General features: G+C 47.1%; 1 protein-coding gene across 6 annotated transcripts in view; it reads right to left on the bottom strand.

The window, feature by feature from the left end:
* The window catches only part of COL6A3 (collagen type VI alpha 3 chain), a 79,360-nt gene that overhangs the window by 1,089 nt on the left and 58,481 nt on the right, over positions 1 to 19,790 (bottom strand). For 5 of the 6 annotated variants that reach the window (XM_073217925.1, XM_017675683.3, XM_037009710.2 and 2 more), the window contains 15 exons: positions 18,854 to 18,904; positions 18,673 to 18,708; positions 18,157 to 18,219; positions 17,100 to 17,162; positions 15,872 to 15,904; positions 15,752 to 15,788; positions 15,650 to 15,661; positions 15,054 to 15,547; positions 13,485 to 13,581; positions 12,218 to 12,916; positions 10,858 to 10,960; positions 8,441 to 8,853; positions 7,501 to 7,764; positions 7,161 to 7,259; positions 481 to 645 (listed from right to left, as the gene is read on the bottom strand). In XM_073217925.1, the coding sequence (XP_073074026.1) occupies positions 481 to 645; positions 7,161 to 7,259; positions 7,501 to 7,764; positions 8,441 to 8,853; positions 10,858 to 10,960; positions 12,218 to 12,916; positions 13,485 to 13,581; positions 15,054 to 15,547; positions 15,650 to 15,661; positions 15,752 to 15,788; positions 15,872 to 15,904; positions 17,100 to 17,162; positions 18,157 to 18,219; positions 18,673 to 18,708; positions 18,854 to 18,904 (2,629 nt within the window). The remainder of the gene's footprint in view (positions 1 to 480; positions 646 to 7,160; positions 7,260 to 7,500; positions 7,765 to 8,440; positions 8,854 to 10,857; positions 10,961 to 12,217; positions 12,917 to 13,484; positions 13,582 to 15,053; positions 15,548 to 15,649; positions 15,662 to 15,751; positions 15,789 to 15,871; positions 15,905 to 17,099; positions 17,163 to 18,156; positions 18,220 to 18,672; positions 18,709 to 18,853; positions 18,905 to 19,790) is intronic. The other variant, XM_073217926.1, reaches the window with a different exon arrangement.

Raw genomic sequence — 19,790 nt, 5'->3', positions numbered from 1 at the left:
AGTCGAGGTGTCCAATATCATAAATGGATGATCCAATATCACATGAATGACCCTGGTGTCCACGTTATTATTTAGAGGAGCAAAATTATATAAAGATCAATATCTGGGGCTTATTCATCTTTGGTGTTACCCACAATTGTTCATTATATTATTTTCCTACTACTAATCATGTTTGTTGCAATATTTTATGAATAACAGGGACTGAATAACACATCTGAAGGGTGAGGAAGTGTAGGGCTGTGTGTTTCTTCACCGGCAAAAATGCAAGTATACAAGTATGTTTTTAGTAAATAATAATAATTCAGAAAAATAATTTTATGTGTTTCATTTGACTATCTTCCTTATCTGAGGATACAATGTATCTTCCTTCTCATATCTACCATAACCACAGTAATTCAAGTATTTTTAAAAGGTGAATTACTGGCCTGGATCTCGCATCCGATTTGCCAAAGCCACAGACAGGAAAGAATGTTGACTTACCAGGAGGGCAGACCTTTTCACATTCTTCCTGTGAATTAAATCTGTTCTCGTTTCCACCACAGCCTCCGTACCAGAATCGCACACAGCTTTTCATCTCTAAATCATGGTACCATTTCAGTATAAACTTCCTGCAAGTTCCTTCATCCTTTGGGAACTTACATATATCTTGAATAAAGAGATGAGAAAAAGGCATGAATTAGCTCAAGGCACTCTGCTCCTGGTGTTCCAGGCTACAGGTCCAGCCACCATGTTCTCAAGCAGAAGAAAAGGTCTTCAGGGAGGGAAACGCCCCCTCAGCACCCCCACACCTCAGCCTCCTCACTGCCAAATGGACGTCATGATCACCAATGGCCTTGGGGGCAATAAATACAGTCATGTCAATGAAAAGGCTTCATATACAGCGCTCAGAATCCCAAATGTTGGCTATGGCTATTGGACAATCTGAGATGAAATGAACCATTTCTCCCCTTTCCAACCACTGCACCATTTACCCTGCAGTTCCTTAAGTGCTAGATTCCCAGACAAGACTGAATCTTAAAACCTTGGAGTTTTCTAGTCCTTGGCAAAATAGCAATTAAGTTCTGTCAAGTTAAAGTTCAAAAATAGGGCCGTACATTGCACTACAAGTCAAGAAGATTGAAAATAAAAGTTAAGCAGAAAAGGAAAATCCTTTATGATGTGTGCATGTGTACATACATGTTGTGTGTACATATGTGTAGCCTGAGTGCCTTCCTGACCAGCCAAATTGAACCAGTAAGTAACAAGAGCTCGTACTGATACAAAATTCACGATGCAAAAATGTTACATAGCAAAGCTATTTTGAAGACAGATAAACATTCTTTTCCCGGTTTATGTTTTAAATGCATACTCCTGAAGTTTATGCTTTAAATGCATACTCCTGATGTAGCCCAGCTGCAAAGCAAAAGCTAGATTCTCCAAGAGGCCTGTAAAGGAAAGTTTATGGTTCATCCACAGTCAAACTGTTTATAGAATTTTCTGGCACCCTCCAGATCATGTTGGGAAAGAGCAGTGTTATTGTCAATCGTTATCTGGAAGTTTGACAAATATAAACCATCCTTTGACAAAACTCCCTGGAGTGGACAGTGCTAGACGTTCACATGAGTTAGGTCCTGACTCGCTCTGCAGCCCCCTGCAGCTCACATCTGCATGCACCTTTATCCCCAGCTACGTGGGCTGCTCACAGCTGCAGGGGTGGTGAGCATCTGCAGTTCTCGGGAAGGAAAAGGAAAACCTAAATCTTGAGGTAGAGAATCAAAGCCTGGGTCTACCACAACAGACCAGACTCGAAGAGACATGCCAGTGGAGAAGACACAGGGTTGAGGCTCAGAACTGGTCGAAAACACTCCCTGGTGACTCTGGGGAAGCTGTCACCCAAGCATGCGGAGTTGGGGGCCCCACAACTACAACGGTTCCTAGTTGCAGACCCTCTCAGAGGCCCAGAAGCCTGTGGTGCTTACCAAGAGCCTTCCCAAGCCAATGAAGTCAGAATAAAAGGATGACAATTGACTGAAACAACTTTCTTCCTCTCAAATGTGCCAACAACTGAAGGGAAATGCCTGTCTTTCACGGAATGTCATGGAAGAGGCTGAGCACGGCAAGCTTATCCAGCCACCAAACCATATCCCTCATTTACGGGGGGTTCCCTGTGAGCGTGATGCCCAGGCCAAATGGTTGCCTCATCCTGTCTCCTTTCTTCCCCAGAGCATCCCCCAAATGGCCAAGTTTGTACCAAGTGCACTCAGTGTTGAACACTGATTGGCTCAAAAGGTACAAGGAAACTTCGCATTTTTAACTTTGTTATAAGTGTACCTGTGGTTAAGTTTTAGACCCTTTGCTCTTTCAGATCTTAACCAATAGACTTTTATTTTCAAAGACTTTCATACTTGACAATAAAAAAGTGCTGAACACCCTTTGAGGCTCAGCATAACCCAAACATTACAACTGACATAGATAACATTCTAATGCAGCAATGGCACACAGTCTTGAAGATGAGTATTTCTCTTTAACCAACTATAGAAAATATTTATAGCTATTTGATTTACCTCCACTTGCAGGTAAGTTAGTTCCTTAAATCAGTATTAATATAACATCAATATTTTCCCAATTACATCATTTTGTGCAAGCCAGTGCTATATATTCACAGTGGAACATGGCCAATCAAATACTGTACTTCACTAAATCTAAGGTATCTTAATTTTATTATGCATTATTATTTTATATTCCACTAAGTAAGACAAAACACAGCCAATAAACCATGACTTGTCATCAGTGGCAAATCACATTTCAATTTCAGAATTGTTATAATGAGAAAATTGTGCATCTTAGAACCAATAAAATAAGGAACACATTGGTGAGCTTATTTCTTTCAGAGCTACGTAATTAATGAGGTAATGCCTGTTCAGACAAAATGTGGTCATTTCTACCGATGGCTAACTCCTAAAATAAGTGAGAAAGAATGTCACACATTTGGTTAGTTATACTGGCTCTCTTCTGTATTGAAACTTTTCTTTGACACCTATGGGTAAGGCAGGAATTTAGGGTTCATTTTGTCATGTCGCATAAAGGAAATTTTCTGAGTAAAAGTTTGCTGTCACTTAGAAACTTCAGAGAGTCTTAGCTTTAGTAAGAATACACACAGGAAATACCCTTCCAAGGTTTCTTTAGCCAAAAAATGAGGAGGAGGAGAGAGATATAACAAAAACCAAAAACCAAAATTAGCAGCGACGAGCCCTGGGAAAGCCAGCAGGAACAAAGCGTGCTGGGCAAACGCGCACGCAGCCAACACTTCCGAAGACGGGGCGATCCACCAAAGATCAGCTTAATTGTTGCTCACTGACGCTTACAGGCAACAAAAGTATCACAGATTCTTTAGATGCTGAGGAAAGAAAAGACTGGGATGGCATTTGGGGAGGGGATTGTTTTGTTTTGTGGAGGAAAAGACAAGTATTAACCACTGGAAATGGAATCGCGCCATCTTGCAAAGCCTGGAATCCTGAGTGGTTCGTAATGATGCCATCAGTCCGCTAACCTCATCAACTTCATCTCAAAGCCCAGAAGGCCACACCCCATGCCAAACAGGGCCAGGCCTCATCAGGGGGACAAGAGATCCCCTCACAAGAGTGTCCTCCCATCAAGTGCTTGTGTCAAATAAAGAGATGCCTGATGGAGAAGCATCTGGTAAATGTGAATTTCGACACGGGTGAACATTAACATGTGCCAGTGAGAACTCAAGTGTTACAACTGTTACAACTGCTCACTCTTCTCCTCCGTGAGAGGACAGACCAGGGACTTGCTCAGCGCATAGAATCTTGCTGACAAATTCCTGCATAGATTACAAACCCTCGTCACCACATATCCTAAATCCAAAGTGCTAAACTATGACAAAGCACAGTTCCTTAAGATGGAATCAGAACCCAGTGAACTCCTATTCATGAAGTTAAAAAAGCAAAGAAAAGTATCTAATACTGAGAAAGGGACACATTTCTGTAATGCAAAACAAGTTGTAATTAACTGGTGCTGCAGAAAGTAAGAGGAATTAAACTGTATTCATGTCCTCATGTAAATGCTATTTTTAGAACTCAATTTTGCCTGCATTGTCTCAAAAATACATTCTGGAGAAATAACACATATTGTAGGAGTTGCTTTTGGATGCAAATATATATGCTACTACTGAGTAAGAATACAGTTATTATATTTGTTTAAAGTTACTCTGCAAAATGTTTTGTTGTCACTCCTTCTATCTGCAAAAAGATGAATATCACAAAAATATTTGACCCCTGGGAAAAGTTTCTAAGATGCTTAATTAAGGACAGGAGAGGTTAGGAAGGAGGGGGTATGACAAGCTCTCATCTCCTAATTCTGGTTACTCATTTTGAATTTTAAATATTTTAAAGTGAATGTCTGATTAATTGAATTGAAAAAGCTCTCAAAAATGGTGTGTGTGTGTGCACGCACACGTGGTGCACACATACTTCTACATGTCCACTGAGCAAATGTGTTTCAATCATGAGCTTCTCCAGGCAAAGCAGTGTTTTGACACTGTGTGGACTGGAGAGCAATTACACAGAACCTTGTTCTTAAGAAAAGCAGGTAATTTCTATCTTCACTGTGACTTAAATTGCTAGGTGGGAAATATACACACATGCATGTGCGCAAACACACATTCAAGTCCTGGGTTTGAGGCTATGTACCGACCAGAATGGAGGAGAAAGATTTGGCATCATCCCCACCTACCTACTACCTATGTCCTTGAAAGGCACACAGCCCCAATTGTAAACAGTCCTTTCTCTCTGTCACATGGACAGAGGACATCTAGGTAGACAGGTCTGCCTTGAAAACACCTTCGTGACTCTGAACTATGACTCAGTCTTAAAAAACAAAACAAAACAACCCAGGCAGAATCTTGTTTAAAGATTGTGTTGTTTATATTAACTAAACACTGTTTATATATTCTCATCCCTTTTGGACCACACATAAAAGAGCCCCAAACATCCCCAAATCTGGCCATGGGGTTTCCTCCTAGCCATTTTCTCTCAATGAAGCACTGGATTCAATAGAAATTTTACATTTCCTACACTCTACAAGGAGTAAATTTGCCAATGAGTGGGAAATAATATCCAGATTCCAGAGACTTTTAAGTTAGAGTTTCTTCTGTTCCTGACCCCTATCTTTGGGGAAATCTTACTAAGTTCTTTGTGGCTTCTGTCTGAACTCAAGCGCCAAGCTGGCAAACCTGACGGAGGGGACTCGGGCAGGGAGCTGGGACAGGTTGGGAGCAGCGGGGTCCCCCAGGGCAGGGCACAAATATTCGCCCTGGCCCCTGGATGCAGGACTCAGAAAACAGCTTACGAGCAGGAACAAAGGGGGTTGAGACCTAAGTTTCCTTCTCCATCCCAAACCTGCACTCCTCATGCCTACTTCCTTTTTTTTTTCAGTTTGAGTCATAACATTAAAAGTTTCTATAAAAACTTTTCATGCAATCCATGAGAAGTTAAAGCTTAATCACCCAACTTACCATTAATTGTTCCTATAAATTTCTATCAAGAAGAGAGAACTTGTTTTTCTGTCAGTCTCTCCACTGGAAAGGCTAGAAGAATCTGGAAACCACATGGCTATCCCTAACATAAACCGATTCCAAAACTTGTTTCCAGAAGCAAACTATTTTAGACACTTTTCAGTTCCACAAGTAGTTCATGTCTTCACCCTTATTATGTGCACATCTATATGTGTAATAGCTCCCCAATTCCTACACTGATTTACTCGCTTTCTTTCTGGTAACACCTGAAGCCACATGTCAGTATGGGATGTAGCAGTATTGAGGGATGGATAGAAAATAGACGATGGATAGGCAGAGATCTATAGATATTCATGATACACATATACATACAGATAGATATATACACATATATATGGACATAGGGTGAGTCCATCAATGCAATAAAATAGCCTAGTAATAAATAGAAAAGATCCCCTCTAGAAACAACTAAAAGGATCAAAAGCCCTATTCCCAAAAGTCCCCAAAGTGATGACATGTGGAGTTAGAAACTCTCCAATATTATGTAAACACAGATGAGAGGGCGCAAACACTACAGAAGGGGGAAGGTGGAGAAACAAATATCACTTTAAAAACTTACAGTAGAAAGAATAAAATGAGATAACCTCATGGATAGCTCAAAAAAAGAATGTGCTATTGCTCTCGCAATGCAATGCTTATTGGGGAAGCTGCTTTTAAATCTAGCTCGATACAAAAGCAGCCAGGCCCCCTGGGAATGCCTTTCACCGTGATCGACTGCAGAAATAAACACTGCAAAGAGGTACGCCTTCCTCCTCCTGACTGTGGCCAATACCCCAAAACTAATGAACTGTCCCCGTAGTTAGCAGAAACCTTTTGCTTTGGGGTCTATAAAACAATAATAGAGCCAAAGACCAGTGAATTTTAACTTTGGGTACTGGCACCACCATCTTTGGCACAACACTCTTGAGCAAAGCATATCAACTATTTCAATAACCAGTTTCGGATGGATGAACTCCCTGAGCTCACATTCTGCTGAGTGAGGGGCTACAGATCTCTCCGACCCACTGCCCAGGCCCTGGAATAACTGCTGTCAGTCCCCGAGGCATGTCTAATAGTCACAGATTTGACATAAGCTGTGCACACACTCACACTCAGGCGCAGAGAGTGGTGAGCTAGACCAGCAGGGTGCGGGAGCAGAATCAGGACCAGAACGTTTGGAAGTGACATGGATCCCCTCCAAACCCATGTGTTGCAGGGGTTCCAATCTGGGCTGTCTTGTGTTCTTCTAAGCAGTTTCTTATTAGATTAAATCACTGAGTGGATGAAACCCTACTCTTTGCAAATGCACAGACCCCAGTCTGAGGCGCAGAGGAAATGACTAACACACATGCATTCCTGGCTACAGCCCCCAGAGCAACCCCATCCAGTTTTCTCTAAAAGACTGGTGACAGGCCAGGCTTGTCTCCATTTACAACTTGGAATATGCAGGAGAGACCAGGCGGCCACACAGAGCTGATTCCCCACGGAAGCCATGCCTGGCCTGAGAACTGGAATCCCAGCAGACAAATAAGACTTCAAAGGCTTTAAAATGTGTGGCAGATTGTCTCTGGGTGCTGCTCATGGGCCTAATGCTTCCACGACTCACCTGTTTCGCTACCAGCCAGCAGGTCTGTGCTCACCACCAGATGGCTGGTCGAACTAGAAGCTCCCTTCTCTGGTTGTGGTGGCGGAGGCGGAGTTTTCTCTATAAAAGAAAAATGTATGCAACTAGCAGGGAACTCAGAAACAGAAGGTCTTAGGGGCCCTGAGGGACTGAGGCACGCCTGCCTTCCTGGTTTAACGTCGTATATAAGGGTGACCCCTGGAAACACAGAGACCAGAGAAGTCTCTGTGGACACTGCTTATGGCTGTGGTCCAGGAGCTCCTGCTTCAGATCCCATGTAAAAATCAGGCACCAGCTTTTCTTAAACCAACCAGGTACTTACTTGTACTGAAACTTCCTTGGTAGGTGGCTCTGACCTGAGACTTCAGGAAGCAGACCACCAGGACGTGGTACGTCTGCCCCGCGAGCAGGCCCCCAATGACGCGGTCCGTGACCGTGAGGTTCTGCTTCAGAACCAAGGACTGGTCATGGGCCAAGGTGACGGCAAGGCTGTAGAAGTAAGGATTGGGGGGCTCAGGCTTCTCCCACTGGAGTCTGGCGCTGTTTTCTGTGATCTCAGACACGTGGACCTCCCGAGATGCCCTACCTGGAAAGGAGATCAAAGCAGGGTGTGGGAGTGTGGAGATGAAAATATAAAACCCTAATGCCTATAATACACAGGCCAGAGATGAGACGTGAAGGACATGCATCAGTGACTGTCGATCTGAAAGTTAGGTGAGACAGGAAACTACCCCCCTATTCAAGCTCCTGAGAAGTACTGGTCTTGTAACCTACCAATGTATATGAAATGCAATTAAAAATCTCCTAATTCATCAGCAAGGCACATTACTACTTTTCTTTCCATTGAAAATCTCTCTTATTAAGGAGAAACTTTGAAAATACATGGTCCAGTGCTCAATACAGAACAAGCCCAGAGAGAACCAACAGGTCCCACCCTCACCCAAGTCGAGGTGCAGCATTCAGGGCTCGGGTAGGGAGCAGGAGAGGGGAGGGGGCCGAGCCTGGGAGACCCTCAGGGTGGGAGAGCTGCTCTTTGTCTGGAACGCATCAGCCTCCCAGGGGGTAAGACAAAGATTACTTTCTAATATGGATAAAAAGCAATGCTCTGTAATTCCATGCTCTGACCTGCACCTTTTAAAGTACATCCTCCATAGGTACAGATCCCGGGCCAGTGCCTGCGTTTAACTACTCTGTGAACAGGCTTCGAGGGACATGCGCTGGATGCAGTAAAAGGAGATGGCACATCTGGACCCCTTTCTTACCCACGGGCTTGGCAGCGGCTGGTTTGGTGGCAACCACTTTGACTGCCTGTGGCTTGGGGGCCTCGGGTTTGGCAGCCGAGGGTTTGGCAGTGGTGGGGGGTCTTACAGCCACTGGCTTTGCTGCCACTGCAGGTCTGACAGTGGCTGTCTTTGTGGCCTCGGGCTTCACAGCTACAGGTCTTGCCACGGCTGGCTTCACAGCAGCTGGCTTCACCATGGCTGGCTTCACTGTGGGTGGCTTCACCACAGCTGGCTTCACCGCGGCTGGCTTTACTGCGGCCGGCTTCACAACTGGCAGGTTTACCACTGTCACTGGCTTTGTTATGCTCGTCACTGGTTCCGTGGTGGCCACTGGCTTTGTCGTGGTCACTGGTTTGGATGTAGGACTTGAAGTAACATTATTCGGAACATTTCTGTCAAAACAAATCACATATTGTTTCAACCCACACGTATTTTTGCCTGCTATCTAAAACAGACAAAGACATAACCCCATGAGCTATGCAAAATTTGCTGCTATCAAAGTGCACGCAGTAGTTTTATATATTACATTCACTATTGCATATATTAAATCCCTTATTTTTAGAATCTGTTCCACAGAAAAGATACTGTACAGCACATAAGGGAATACAATCATTAAAAAGGAAACATGTACTATAAATGTATCTGACATTATTATTTTCAATTTATAAACTAGAAGCAGAAAGTAAATACAAAATAATAGATACTGCAATAATTGTTATTGTTAATTAAATAATATTGAACAATGTTCTAATTATAAACATTGACCAACTGAAAAATATACACCAAAAATTAAGTAAAATCAGTTAATAGCTACTCTCATTTTGAGAAAGTATCCACTCAAACAAAACACCATGTTGAGCTGGAAAATCAGTAAGTCAGCAGGTAGTTTCACACCCAGGGCTTATTGAACATTTTTGTTTGTATTAATCTGTGTGCATGTGTTCATTTCTTATCCTGAGATGAATATTCATTATTTTGTAAGCATCATTCTATATGTCATATATAGTACATTTTCGAGTTAGAATCATAAAACTTCAAATTTTACTAGCTCATTTTATTCATTCTGTTTTCCTAAAGATGAGGTTGGGCCAACTTTGGGGAATGTTCGAGAGAAACTACGAAGATAATTCATGGCTAGGAAAGGCACCCCTGTGGACGCCGACCCAGCAGGACGAGCAACAGGGCACCGGAAAAGGGACACAGCTGCCTTGTTGATGGTTCTCTGCTTACCAGGCTGAGAGGCGAAGCGCTGTCGCTGAGGGCCAAGGCAATAGGGGAGGGGCTCATGGAGGGGAAGAGAGAAGGGGGCAGTAGGAAGGGGGTGGCTCCTTTCCCCGCCCTGGAGGGCGGGCAGGACCACATGGCCACTTTCCAAGGATAATTAAAATTCACATCTCCTCTTCCCCCAAAACACGACACACCACAGCTTTCTCTTGCTGCCACATTGCCTGCACTCAGTTCCTGTCACCAGGTGCCCCTCGCCCAGCCCTCTGCCACAGACCCTCCTCTCTGCTTCTGGAGTTGGCACCTGAGACAGAGCTGGGCACAGGGCCGCTGAGCCCATGCCAGGTAGACAGCATCCCACCCATCCCCCGCCCCACTAGGCATCCTTGTAGAACATGCGTGCTGCCTCCCGGTTACCACCATCACCTGTGTTATTATGACACTGATCATTTTAAGAAGACTTGGAACCCAGTTTTCTGCTTAATGTATCCAATCCCTTTATATGAAATAATTTCATACCAGATATGGTAGACTGTCCGGACATGTGGCCCAAAGGCCAACCATCTCGGCACCCATGGCCTTCACAGTGCGACACGACAGGTCCTCTCGAGGCTAGTACCCCACTCTTGAATTCAGCTAGGCTGGCCTTGGGGCACGCTTTGGCCAATGTGATGTGGCAGGAGTAACAGTGTGCCAGCTCTGGCCTAGGCCTCAAGAAGCCTTCACATTCCTCCTTCTCTCGTGGAGCCCTGCCCACTCACCCTGCGAACAAGCCCAGGCTTGCCTACTGGAGAATAGGAGCCCCCAGCGGGCAGGGATGAGCCACCCAACGGAGACCGTCCTGGACCGCCAGTCCACAGCTGGCGAGCAGCTGGCCACAAACATGTAGGCGAGCCCAGGAGAGGCCGGAAGACCCGCGCAGACGAGCCCAAGTAAAAAATTGCAAATTAAATACATGGTTGCTGTTTCAAGTCACTAAGTTTCCGTTAATTTGTTACACAGCAGAAGCTAACAGGTACAACAGGTTCTTTGAAAAAAATGCCCCATGTGATCTTTGAGAAGTACATTTTCTGGATTGCAATGTCTTCACCCATAACGTTAGTCATTAGTTGAAAGATAAGTGCATTCCCTTTAGCACTGTAATTTTTGAGCTATTTACTACAATTACTTACACTTGTTTATGACCAAACTTCACATGATTCTTTGCCAGTTGGCCCCCCTGGAACCAGTCACACTGTTTCTTGATATCTGGGGACAGGTAAAAAGCATTTTCACCTAGAGAGAAACAGACAAAATATTTTTAAGTGCATGCAAATTAAAATTAATCTGCTAGTGAGTTAAATGGATCACTTACTAGGTTATCCATTAATACTTATTGAATTGATTAATTCTCCCAGACAAGCTAAGTCCAGTGATTTTAAAGATTAATTATAATGATACGTGGTCCACAAAACATCTTAAGCCAGTATCTTCTATTTGGCAGTATTTGTGTGATTAGGTTAAAGATAGTGTTCACTCAATGTAAGAGGGAAGAAAGGAATAGAAGAAAACGAGTACAGATCTTGACAAATTCTAAGCTCTTGAACATCAGATTACTTGGAATAGTCTCCCCATGCTGTGTTCAACAAACTTCTGTTTCAATCTTCTGGAGGCGGTGGCCGTGGCCGTTGGGGGGACTTGCCCGGCTCACCTGTGCTTCACATTTTTTCCCTAAAACTTTGGTGGGACAGGCCTTCCCACACGTGAACACTGTCCTCACGGCCTCACTTTCCCTTGAACGAGGAGCTCACTGCATCTACATGTTGCTCATACTGTGAACGGCGCCCCGATGTGCTGGATGCTTTCCTGTGCCGACTCTGCAGGACGGGGGCGGTGACACACGTCCTCAAGGACCACAGACCCATAAAGGAATGACCAACAGGCCATGTCATGGATGGGGTAAGTACAGAGTCCAGACAAACGACAAGCAACCCCTGGGAGTGGGGCATTCGCAGTGAGCAGGGGCAGCTACAGGTAAGTTTTGAAGATAAGTGTGGATTTTCTGCTAAAGCAAAGGTGGAGAGCTTTCCAGGGAGGAAGAGCCACAGCGACAAAGACTAGGAGGCTTCCAAGAGAGGGGTTGGGGGCTAAGCTCAGAGTAGTACAACTCCTTCTAGAAGCTTCCCTAGTGCCCCATCAAGAGATAGTTCAATATGACACACCAGCACATCGGCAGGCATAACAGACGTGCCCTTGACCCATTACACACTTTCAGGGACACAGCATCTGTGACTGGGAGGTGCCCAGTCCTGCTTGGTTGAATGAAGGAGGGAACAAGGACGGGATACTGTGTGCTTGTGCCCAACTCTGGGTCCTACAGTGTGTGCAGGACCCGGTAGGCACTAATGTGTATTTGCTGAATTAGTGAACAAGTCAACATAACACACCGACACTGGCTTTCCCATGCCTGGGGCCCCTGCCCCTGACAGCCCAAGGGTGTGGGCTGGTTCAAGGCTCCGGTCTTGGCCCACGCTTGTCTGACACGGTACTTACTGCTGACAAAGGATGGTAACAGCCTCCCAAAGCGCATCAGAGGCTCCTCGTTGAGCTCAGTCGCCTTATCCACTAGTTTGAAGAAGACGTCGTTTGGCTCGCTGGCGAAGCTGTACACCTCCTTGATGTTCACCCTCCTGCCGATGGCCAGAATCACGAAGAAATAGCCCCTGCACTTGGCCTGCAGGATGGCTCTCCGGGCCTCCTCCAGTTGCTGCCTCTGCACCTCACCCGTCAGCATCAGGACCACGATTTTCAGGTCCCGTGGGTTGGGTGCGCTTTCAAAGATGTTCTCGATGGTGTATTCAATGGCACGGCCCAAGTCCCTGGTCCCCTGCAGCTGTGTCATTCTCCTGCCGAGGAGGTCCACCAGCTTCTCCTTGGAGCCATAGTCGGTCAGGGAGAACTCCACCTTCACGGGTGGCACACTGGAGTTCCCCAGGGACTCGTAGGGCGAGTGCTGCCCAACTGCCACTCTGGCAAAATGCTGGGAGGCCTTGGGGTCTGGGCTTATGTCCAGCTGTCGGACCAGGTACCCTATGTACTTCCTCATCATGTTGAACTGGAACAGAGTGGTGGACTCCGAGCTATCTAAGAGGAAAGCCATGTCGATATCCACATCGCTGCCGGCCGCTCTCCTGTCCCTGAAGGAAGGCCTCCAGCCTCTAAATCCACAGGATGGGTCAATGTTGCAGATGTCTAGAAAGAAGCATGGTAACCTGCTTATTCTGGGACCCCTGCAGCAAGATGTTGTACATCAGTCTACTGGAGTCCGGCGCAATTAAAAGTGTCACATAATACAGAAGCTTATTTATATCTTGCTCACATTAGTGTGGCCAGATATCAGTTTTCATCACCTAACACTTACTAGATGAAACAAGTCAGTAGGCTGAAATCCTGGTTAGTGTACTATGGCATTTAAAAAAAAGAAGAGAAAGGAAAAGCTATCTTACTGCTTTTGCACTCTGAAGAAACGTGTTCTAGAATGTCACAAAGCCAGATGATTAAAATCTGGACTCTAAGGTAAAGGAAACAGAGCCCACCTTCTCCTTTGTTACCAATAAACATTTCCTTTCAAAGAGGAGCTCCATTTTGGGAGTTCCAGTTTAAGTACATATGTAGTATTTACACATAATCACGGGCTTTATGAGTCTCCATTTAACCCAAGCCCTCTATACTGACACTGACCAGTCACTCAAACATCTCCATGGGTAGCATGTTCTGCAGTTGCAGCTGGGCAGACCTCCCCGCTGGAGAAGCACCTTACCCAGGCAGACATGACACGTCAGGACGTTCTTCAGGAAGTCCGTGAGGTCCCCTCTAGCAGGCAGGACAAGCACGTGGCCCACTGCTGTGTTATTGATCTGGTTTAAACAGAAGGAAATGCTTAGCAACAGTGTCCAAGAGAAGTAACTATTTGAAAATATAACTGAGGAATAAATTAGAATCACAGCGATAAAATAAACCTCCCAATAGAGCCATAGTTCCATTTTTTTGGAAAGGGGCTGGGATGGCTCTGAGTTTATTAGGAAAATGGGTTTTCTTCCCATAGGATGAACTGGCGACCAGACCTCTCTCCTGCACTTTCCACCGGGCCTGAAGGAAAATGACTTGACCTCTCTGGGGATCAGTGTCCTCAGCAGCAAAACAGGGATAATGGTAAGCTCCTAATGGAGTTCCTGGGAAGATTTAATCAAATAATGCATATAAAGTGCCTCGTATAAGCTCTAGCAAATAGTGGGGACTTGCCTATTAACATTATTTGCAGCAATAACAAGAACAACTAACAAATGTCAGCTCCATCCCTTTCCCACTCTCCCAGGTCTAAAAGGGATTTCACAACAAAGCAAGTAATGTGATCCCTTCTAGAAAATTCAGGGAGTCCTACCCATTGCAGCACTTGATCCTCTATCACTACATATGCAATCAATAAATAATTAGATTTAATTAAAATAACTTGCGGAAACTATGCTGTTAATGAACGGATGTGCTTCTGGGTCCCCTCGCCCACATGAGGGGAGATAATGTAGGTGAGTCCCTTACAAGAGCAGAGAGCTGGCGGCCCAAGCTGGATTCCCAAGCCTGGGCTCTGTGTTCAACCCGGCCAGCAGCACAGCAGAATAAACCCTGAGAGACGGGGATCCTGACACAGGCAGTGGTAAAACCATAGAATACCCAGTTTGGAAGGAAAAGATGCTAGATGCCATCTCCCCAGGCCCCTCTGCCACAGGTGGGGCATCTCAGACACAAAGAGGGTATGTGACAGGACTATGCTGATTTCAGAGTCCAGAAGGCGGGTGGCCAGGGGCCAGGGCCGAGGCCAGCCCACCCCTTTTCCTGATCCACTTCCTTCCCTTAACGCCCACCATCCATCTGTCTGAAACAGTGCCACCAGAACTGGTGCTCCGTAAATATTAACTGATTAATTAATCAATGATGAAGACCATGATTATATATATTATTATGACAGTTATTTAAGCAGATGACAAGGGAACAATCGGCCGCTTTACAGGCTGACCTCTGGCTGCATGGCTGCACAGAGGTTTGAGCAGGGGTGCAGACAGGGCCACTGGTGTTTTGGGGACCCCCATTAGGAGACTGGAGGCCTCCAGGGTCAGGTGTCCAACCAGGGGGGCACCCAGTGGGACTAAGTCATGAGCATTTGGGTGTCACTCTACAGCTAGAGCCACGAGTCTGTCCTGAAACCTCGCAGAGAAGTTCTAGGTCGCCACAGCCTCCTCTAGGACCTTCTGGAAACTGTGGGGCCCAACTCCATCAAGGAGGTCATGGATGCACCTGAGAGGCGTCTGAGAGCCTCGAAGAGTAGGGGACAGACCTGCAGAGCGTTACTGAGCTGCCGGTCCTCCTGGCTGGTGAGGAACAAGGGTGTGATCCCAGCGTCCGAGAGCTTCAGCACCGCCTCCCGGAGCTGTGGGGAAGCTCTGGTGGGCTTGTTGCTGAAGAAAATGGCCACTTTCCTCATCAGGAATCCATTCCTCACGCGCTTAAACGTGTTTCTGGCCACGAATGACATGGCGGTTTCCAGACTCTGCTGCTTGGACGTCAGTGCCACCTGCAGGTTCTTCACCCTGTCCAGGAGGATGGACTTCCTCTTGGAGTCGGCAAACCGGATCTCCGTGGTCACCTCATTGTTGTAGGTGACCACGGCCACGCGGGCCCCCCTCGGGCAGTTACTCTCCGCGATGGTCAAGTCGCCCACGACCTTCAGGAGCACGTCCCTCATCCGGCTGAACGTCTCTTGGGTGACCCCCTCAGAGGTGTCCAGGGCAAAGGCCAGTTCCGTCGGGTAGACGGGGCATTCCAGGGGCCCTGTGGAGGCGGAGGTGGGGGGAGGTTCAAAGACAGACTTCACTTACTGGGAAAGGGGTCTTCTTTGGCCAGAAGAAGTCCAAACTACTGAAATCAACTCACCATAGCAGCAAGCTACAAAGGAAACAGACAGCAGGGTGAACAACACATCTGCCACGTGAGAATTTCAAATGCAAAACCGTAAACGTAGAATCATGTACTTACGACATTTATCTTTGATGCTTTGCACAAGGGCACATTGCTTCAAAAAAGGAAAGGAGAGAAGATATGAGGAAAGGGGACAAAGGCCCACAGGGCAGTGATTCATGCACACATGCAACTTACATCAAGGGAGTCTCCTCTGTTGCCTTTGAGACCCTGTAAAACAAGGAAGGGAGGGCGAGGTGCTCGGCAGCGCACGGGTGTGCGCGTGAAGGAACAGCCCTGGGCCGCAGAGCCATGCTGGGAACAGCAGAGGCGGGCCTGGGCTGACCCCAGCTGTTCTCAGCTCCACCCAGGATGTTGGCCTTATGCTCCAGAGCGAGAGAGGACAAAAGTATTTCCCCTGTGAGACAAGGAGCTCCTCTCCCTGAAAACCTGGAAGCTTGGTACAAATCAAAGCAAATCACATAGCGGAGCATGAGTCCTACCACCACCGCTCCAGAGAGAGATGCCTTTCACCCGCTAGCTTAAAGCACCTGTTGGCAGAAGGCACCACGAGGAGTTGCCCAGCCACCTCGTCAGCCCCCAGCCTAAGGCAGCCCAGGTGGATTCTGCCCCCAGGGAGTGCCCAGGACAGTGCCAGGCTGCCCTCAGCCTCTCAGCCCACAATGTGGCCACACTGGAGGTCAGGCCGTCGGCTGGTCTTCCCACAAGGCTGGTAACTGGCCTGACTCTCTCCCATCAAATGCGTCCCTCTGAAGGCAAAAATTCGCCCACCTCAAGCTTCTCCCAGCTCAGCCAGGCTAATCCTTAACCTCTCTTTCCAGGATCAATTTTCCATTTCCTAAGTTATGTTTTCCTTTCTTCTTTGAATCTCATCAAATTCAGTGTAGGGAGATAATACAGGGAGAAATTCAAATAAGGAGACAGACATTAGTGGCAAAGAGATTTTCTGGAGGGGCAGTGACAGGACCCCTCCTGGCTCCAGGGGGCAGGAGGTCAAGCAACTTGTAAACCACAAAACAGTAGCTTCCTTGGGGATTTCACAGACCACAGGAAGTATTCTCTACGCTGAGGTCTGACATAAATCACACTACTTCTAGAAGATGCCATCAGGAGGTATTAAAACTTGTTCTCCTTTTTTGTCCTCTACACAAACATCAAACAAGCTGACACCAGGGACTTATAAAAGGCAAGTAACAGTACATCCTAGACTGCAGTTCTACATGAAACTTCTCTTTAAAGCTCCTGTTACACTTGTCAGAAGAAAAGTGGTTCAAAAACAAAACGGTAACAACAAAAATGCAGGACACCTTCTTTGTGAGGAAAGGAGGTAATGGAAACTTTTCCGGGACCGTATGTAAGGCACCCAGTCCCCCGACGGTGCGACGGGAAGTGGGTAAGTACTTACAGCTGGTCCTGGGTGGCCAGGGTCTCCCGTCTGCCCAGCTGCCCCTGGAGGCCCTGAATTTCCCTAGAAGGCACAGAACAAACACTGTTCAATTGTGGAAGAAAACAGGGACTTCTCAGCTCCTGCAGTTGGATGGGGAGGCAGAGGTGATCCAGCCCAATGTCCCCAGTCACCACGAGAAATCACCCTGAGGAATCTTAAGTGTCTCCAAAATTCAGGTGTAGGGACAAGTGGCCTTAATAAACCTGATGTGTGCCTCCCCACAGCCATGTGCTCTGGCAGGTTAAGGTAGGCCACATACTTGCTCAAGAACCATCACTGAGATGACCCACGGGCGCACAGAAGCTGGTTACTCACAGTCAGATCACTGCTTGGTGTAGATAATCAGTTCAGTGCTTTAAAACCCTACCTTAAGTAGTAAATGATCTAGTTTGACTGTCTTCCCTGAGAAAATTAACAGGATAATTACAATGATTTTAACTATATTTTAAGCTACAAATAACTGCCAGGAACTTTTACTGGTATCTAGACCACGATCGTCAATCCCACACCCCGGGCTATCTTAAGAGAATTCATTGGCACCCACTGAAGGGCATAATCCAGAGTAAGAAGTAGCTTGAGGAGGGGGGAGTCTCCCCACAGTGGGGAGGCGGGGGTCTCAGCCTGGCTCACCTCCGACCTGGAACCCTTGTAAGCACTTCACACACCCCGTGACATCCGCTGCCTCACCGTCCAGTGGGCACGACCGACCACGAGTGCCGGTGTCCAGAGCCTCTCATTCTAGACTCGGGTCCCCCCAGTGCCCCCTGATGTATGAGAGGGGGAGCCTCCCCACCAGTGGCGCATGGCTGGACGAGGGCAGCGCAGACACACCCGCAGGGGTCCTGAGGGCGCCGGCCTCAGGCTTAGGACGCCTTTCGTCCCCCCCACACTATCACAGACCAGGTGCCAGTGAGGGTAATTTTCAAAGGAGTAACAGAGGTGTCGGCGTCCAGTCACCCACCCACATGCCCTCTCCCCGCCCCCCACCCCGCAGCCAGGGTGCAGGCAGGCTCACCCTCCGGCCTCTGATGCCTTGGGGTCCTAGAGCTCCACTGGTCCCCGGCTCGCCAGAGGTGCCCTGGGGAGAGAGCCAGGAAGAGGCACGTTAGCTCAGGAATGGAAGGTGCAGCGAGGGTCCCTGCGGCCTCTGGCCCCACTCCCCCGGGCAGCCAGCAGCTGAACTCCGACCTGCTTCCAGGGGCCACTCGTGCCCTGTCTTTCACAGACTCAACCTCGGCTCACTGAACCCACAGTCACCAAGTCCTATCCACGATAGCGTCTTTAGGGGTGCGAAGGGTTTTCCTGCGTGTCGTTTCATTTATTCCTCACCAGTGCCATGGCCAGTGCCTAGTGCCATCACCCTCGGGCAGATGAGGGAGTATCTCAGAAAGGGTGGGGCCTTTCCTGGGGCCACTCGGTCAGTGAGCCCCTGACGCACGACTAGAACCCAGATATTCTGATTTTCAACCCGTGGGCCTATGGGAATCATCCTAAAACAATGGTAACATTTTACCACTCGGGGAACACTTACCTTTGGACCTGGGTGTCCAGGGAATCCTCGTTCTCCCTATAAAAAGATAAACAGATGACTCAACATTTGGTCCTGATTTAAATTCCTCTAAATTATTCTTGAGCAGAAAAAAAGAGATCCATAGATCACCAAGAGAAAAAATTCACTATGTCACGGTGAAATTTCAGAAGCAATTACATACTTTCTTGCCTTTGCGTCCTTCGCTGCCAAATCCATCCCGCCCGTCGTCTCCCTAAGAGTGGAGACAGTGTTACCACAGGTCACAGCATGGGCCACACCACCGCGGCCACCAGAGCCCTGAGCAGAGGGTCCCCGAGGCCCTGAAGTGCTCCCAGGCCAGGGTACGGGTCAAGGATGGGCTGCTGCTCCTACCCCTCCTCTGGGTGTAAACAAGCCCAAGTCTGGAGGCAGGTGGGCTTCATGGCACCCTGGTGCTGGAGGGCTACCAACAATATAGGGCGCTACTGATCGCTACTGGTAGAGATACTCGGAGACGGAGGACAGAGAGACTTGTGGGATCTGGGAATCTTAGCGTTGCAGAGACCTCGAAGGCCACCTCTGCTCTGGGCATCTGTGAGTCTTTGATTGAACTTCAGAGCAAGAACACGGGACTCAGTCTCTCAAAGCCTCCCCAGTCTTCGGTGCCCAGGCCTCCTGCCCTCCCCTCCAGTCCCCTTCCCTCCTTTCCTGGACATGCCACCACCTGCCCGCTGCCCAGACACCCCCTCCCTGTCGGCTCAGATCCCCATTGCTCTCTCACAGTGTCTTTCACAACTGGATGCCATTAATCATTACAAAAAAATCAGGAGGATTTTATGTGAAATATACATTAGTATCTCTAAAATATAATGGAACGTGCTACTTAGTTAATTTACAGTTTTAAACAGACAACAGCTACAGAGCTATTGCCCCCAAATTTATGGAAACAGAATCAAGAAGGGATTTCCTTCAACAGTTTGAACAGATTTTAAAATCTGATTTTCTTCCCCTCTGCTTCTGAAACTAAGAATAACAGAAATGGAATTTTTTTTAACTTCATTTAAGCTGTAGAGAAGCTCCATATACAAGAAAAATACTTTAAAGCCTTGGGATTATTTATCAGATCAGTCTGGTCCATT

The sequence above is a fragment of the Manis javanica genome, chromosome 12 (genome assembly GCF_040802235.1).
Source record: "Manis javanica isolate MJ-LG chromosome 12, MJ_LKY, whole genome shotgun sequence".
NCBI lineage: Eukaryota > Metazoa > Chordata > Mammalia > Pholidota > Manidae > Manis > Manis javanica.
Note: the sequence above shows the minus strand (reverse complement) of the source record. Positions and strands in the feature narration are given on the sequence as shown.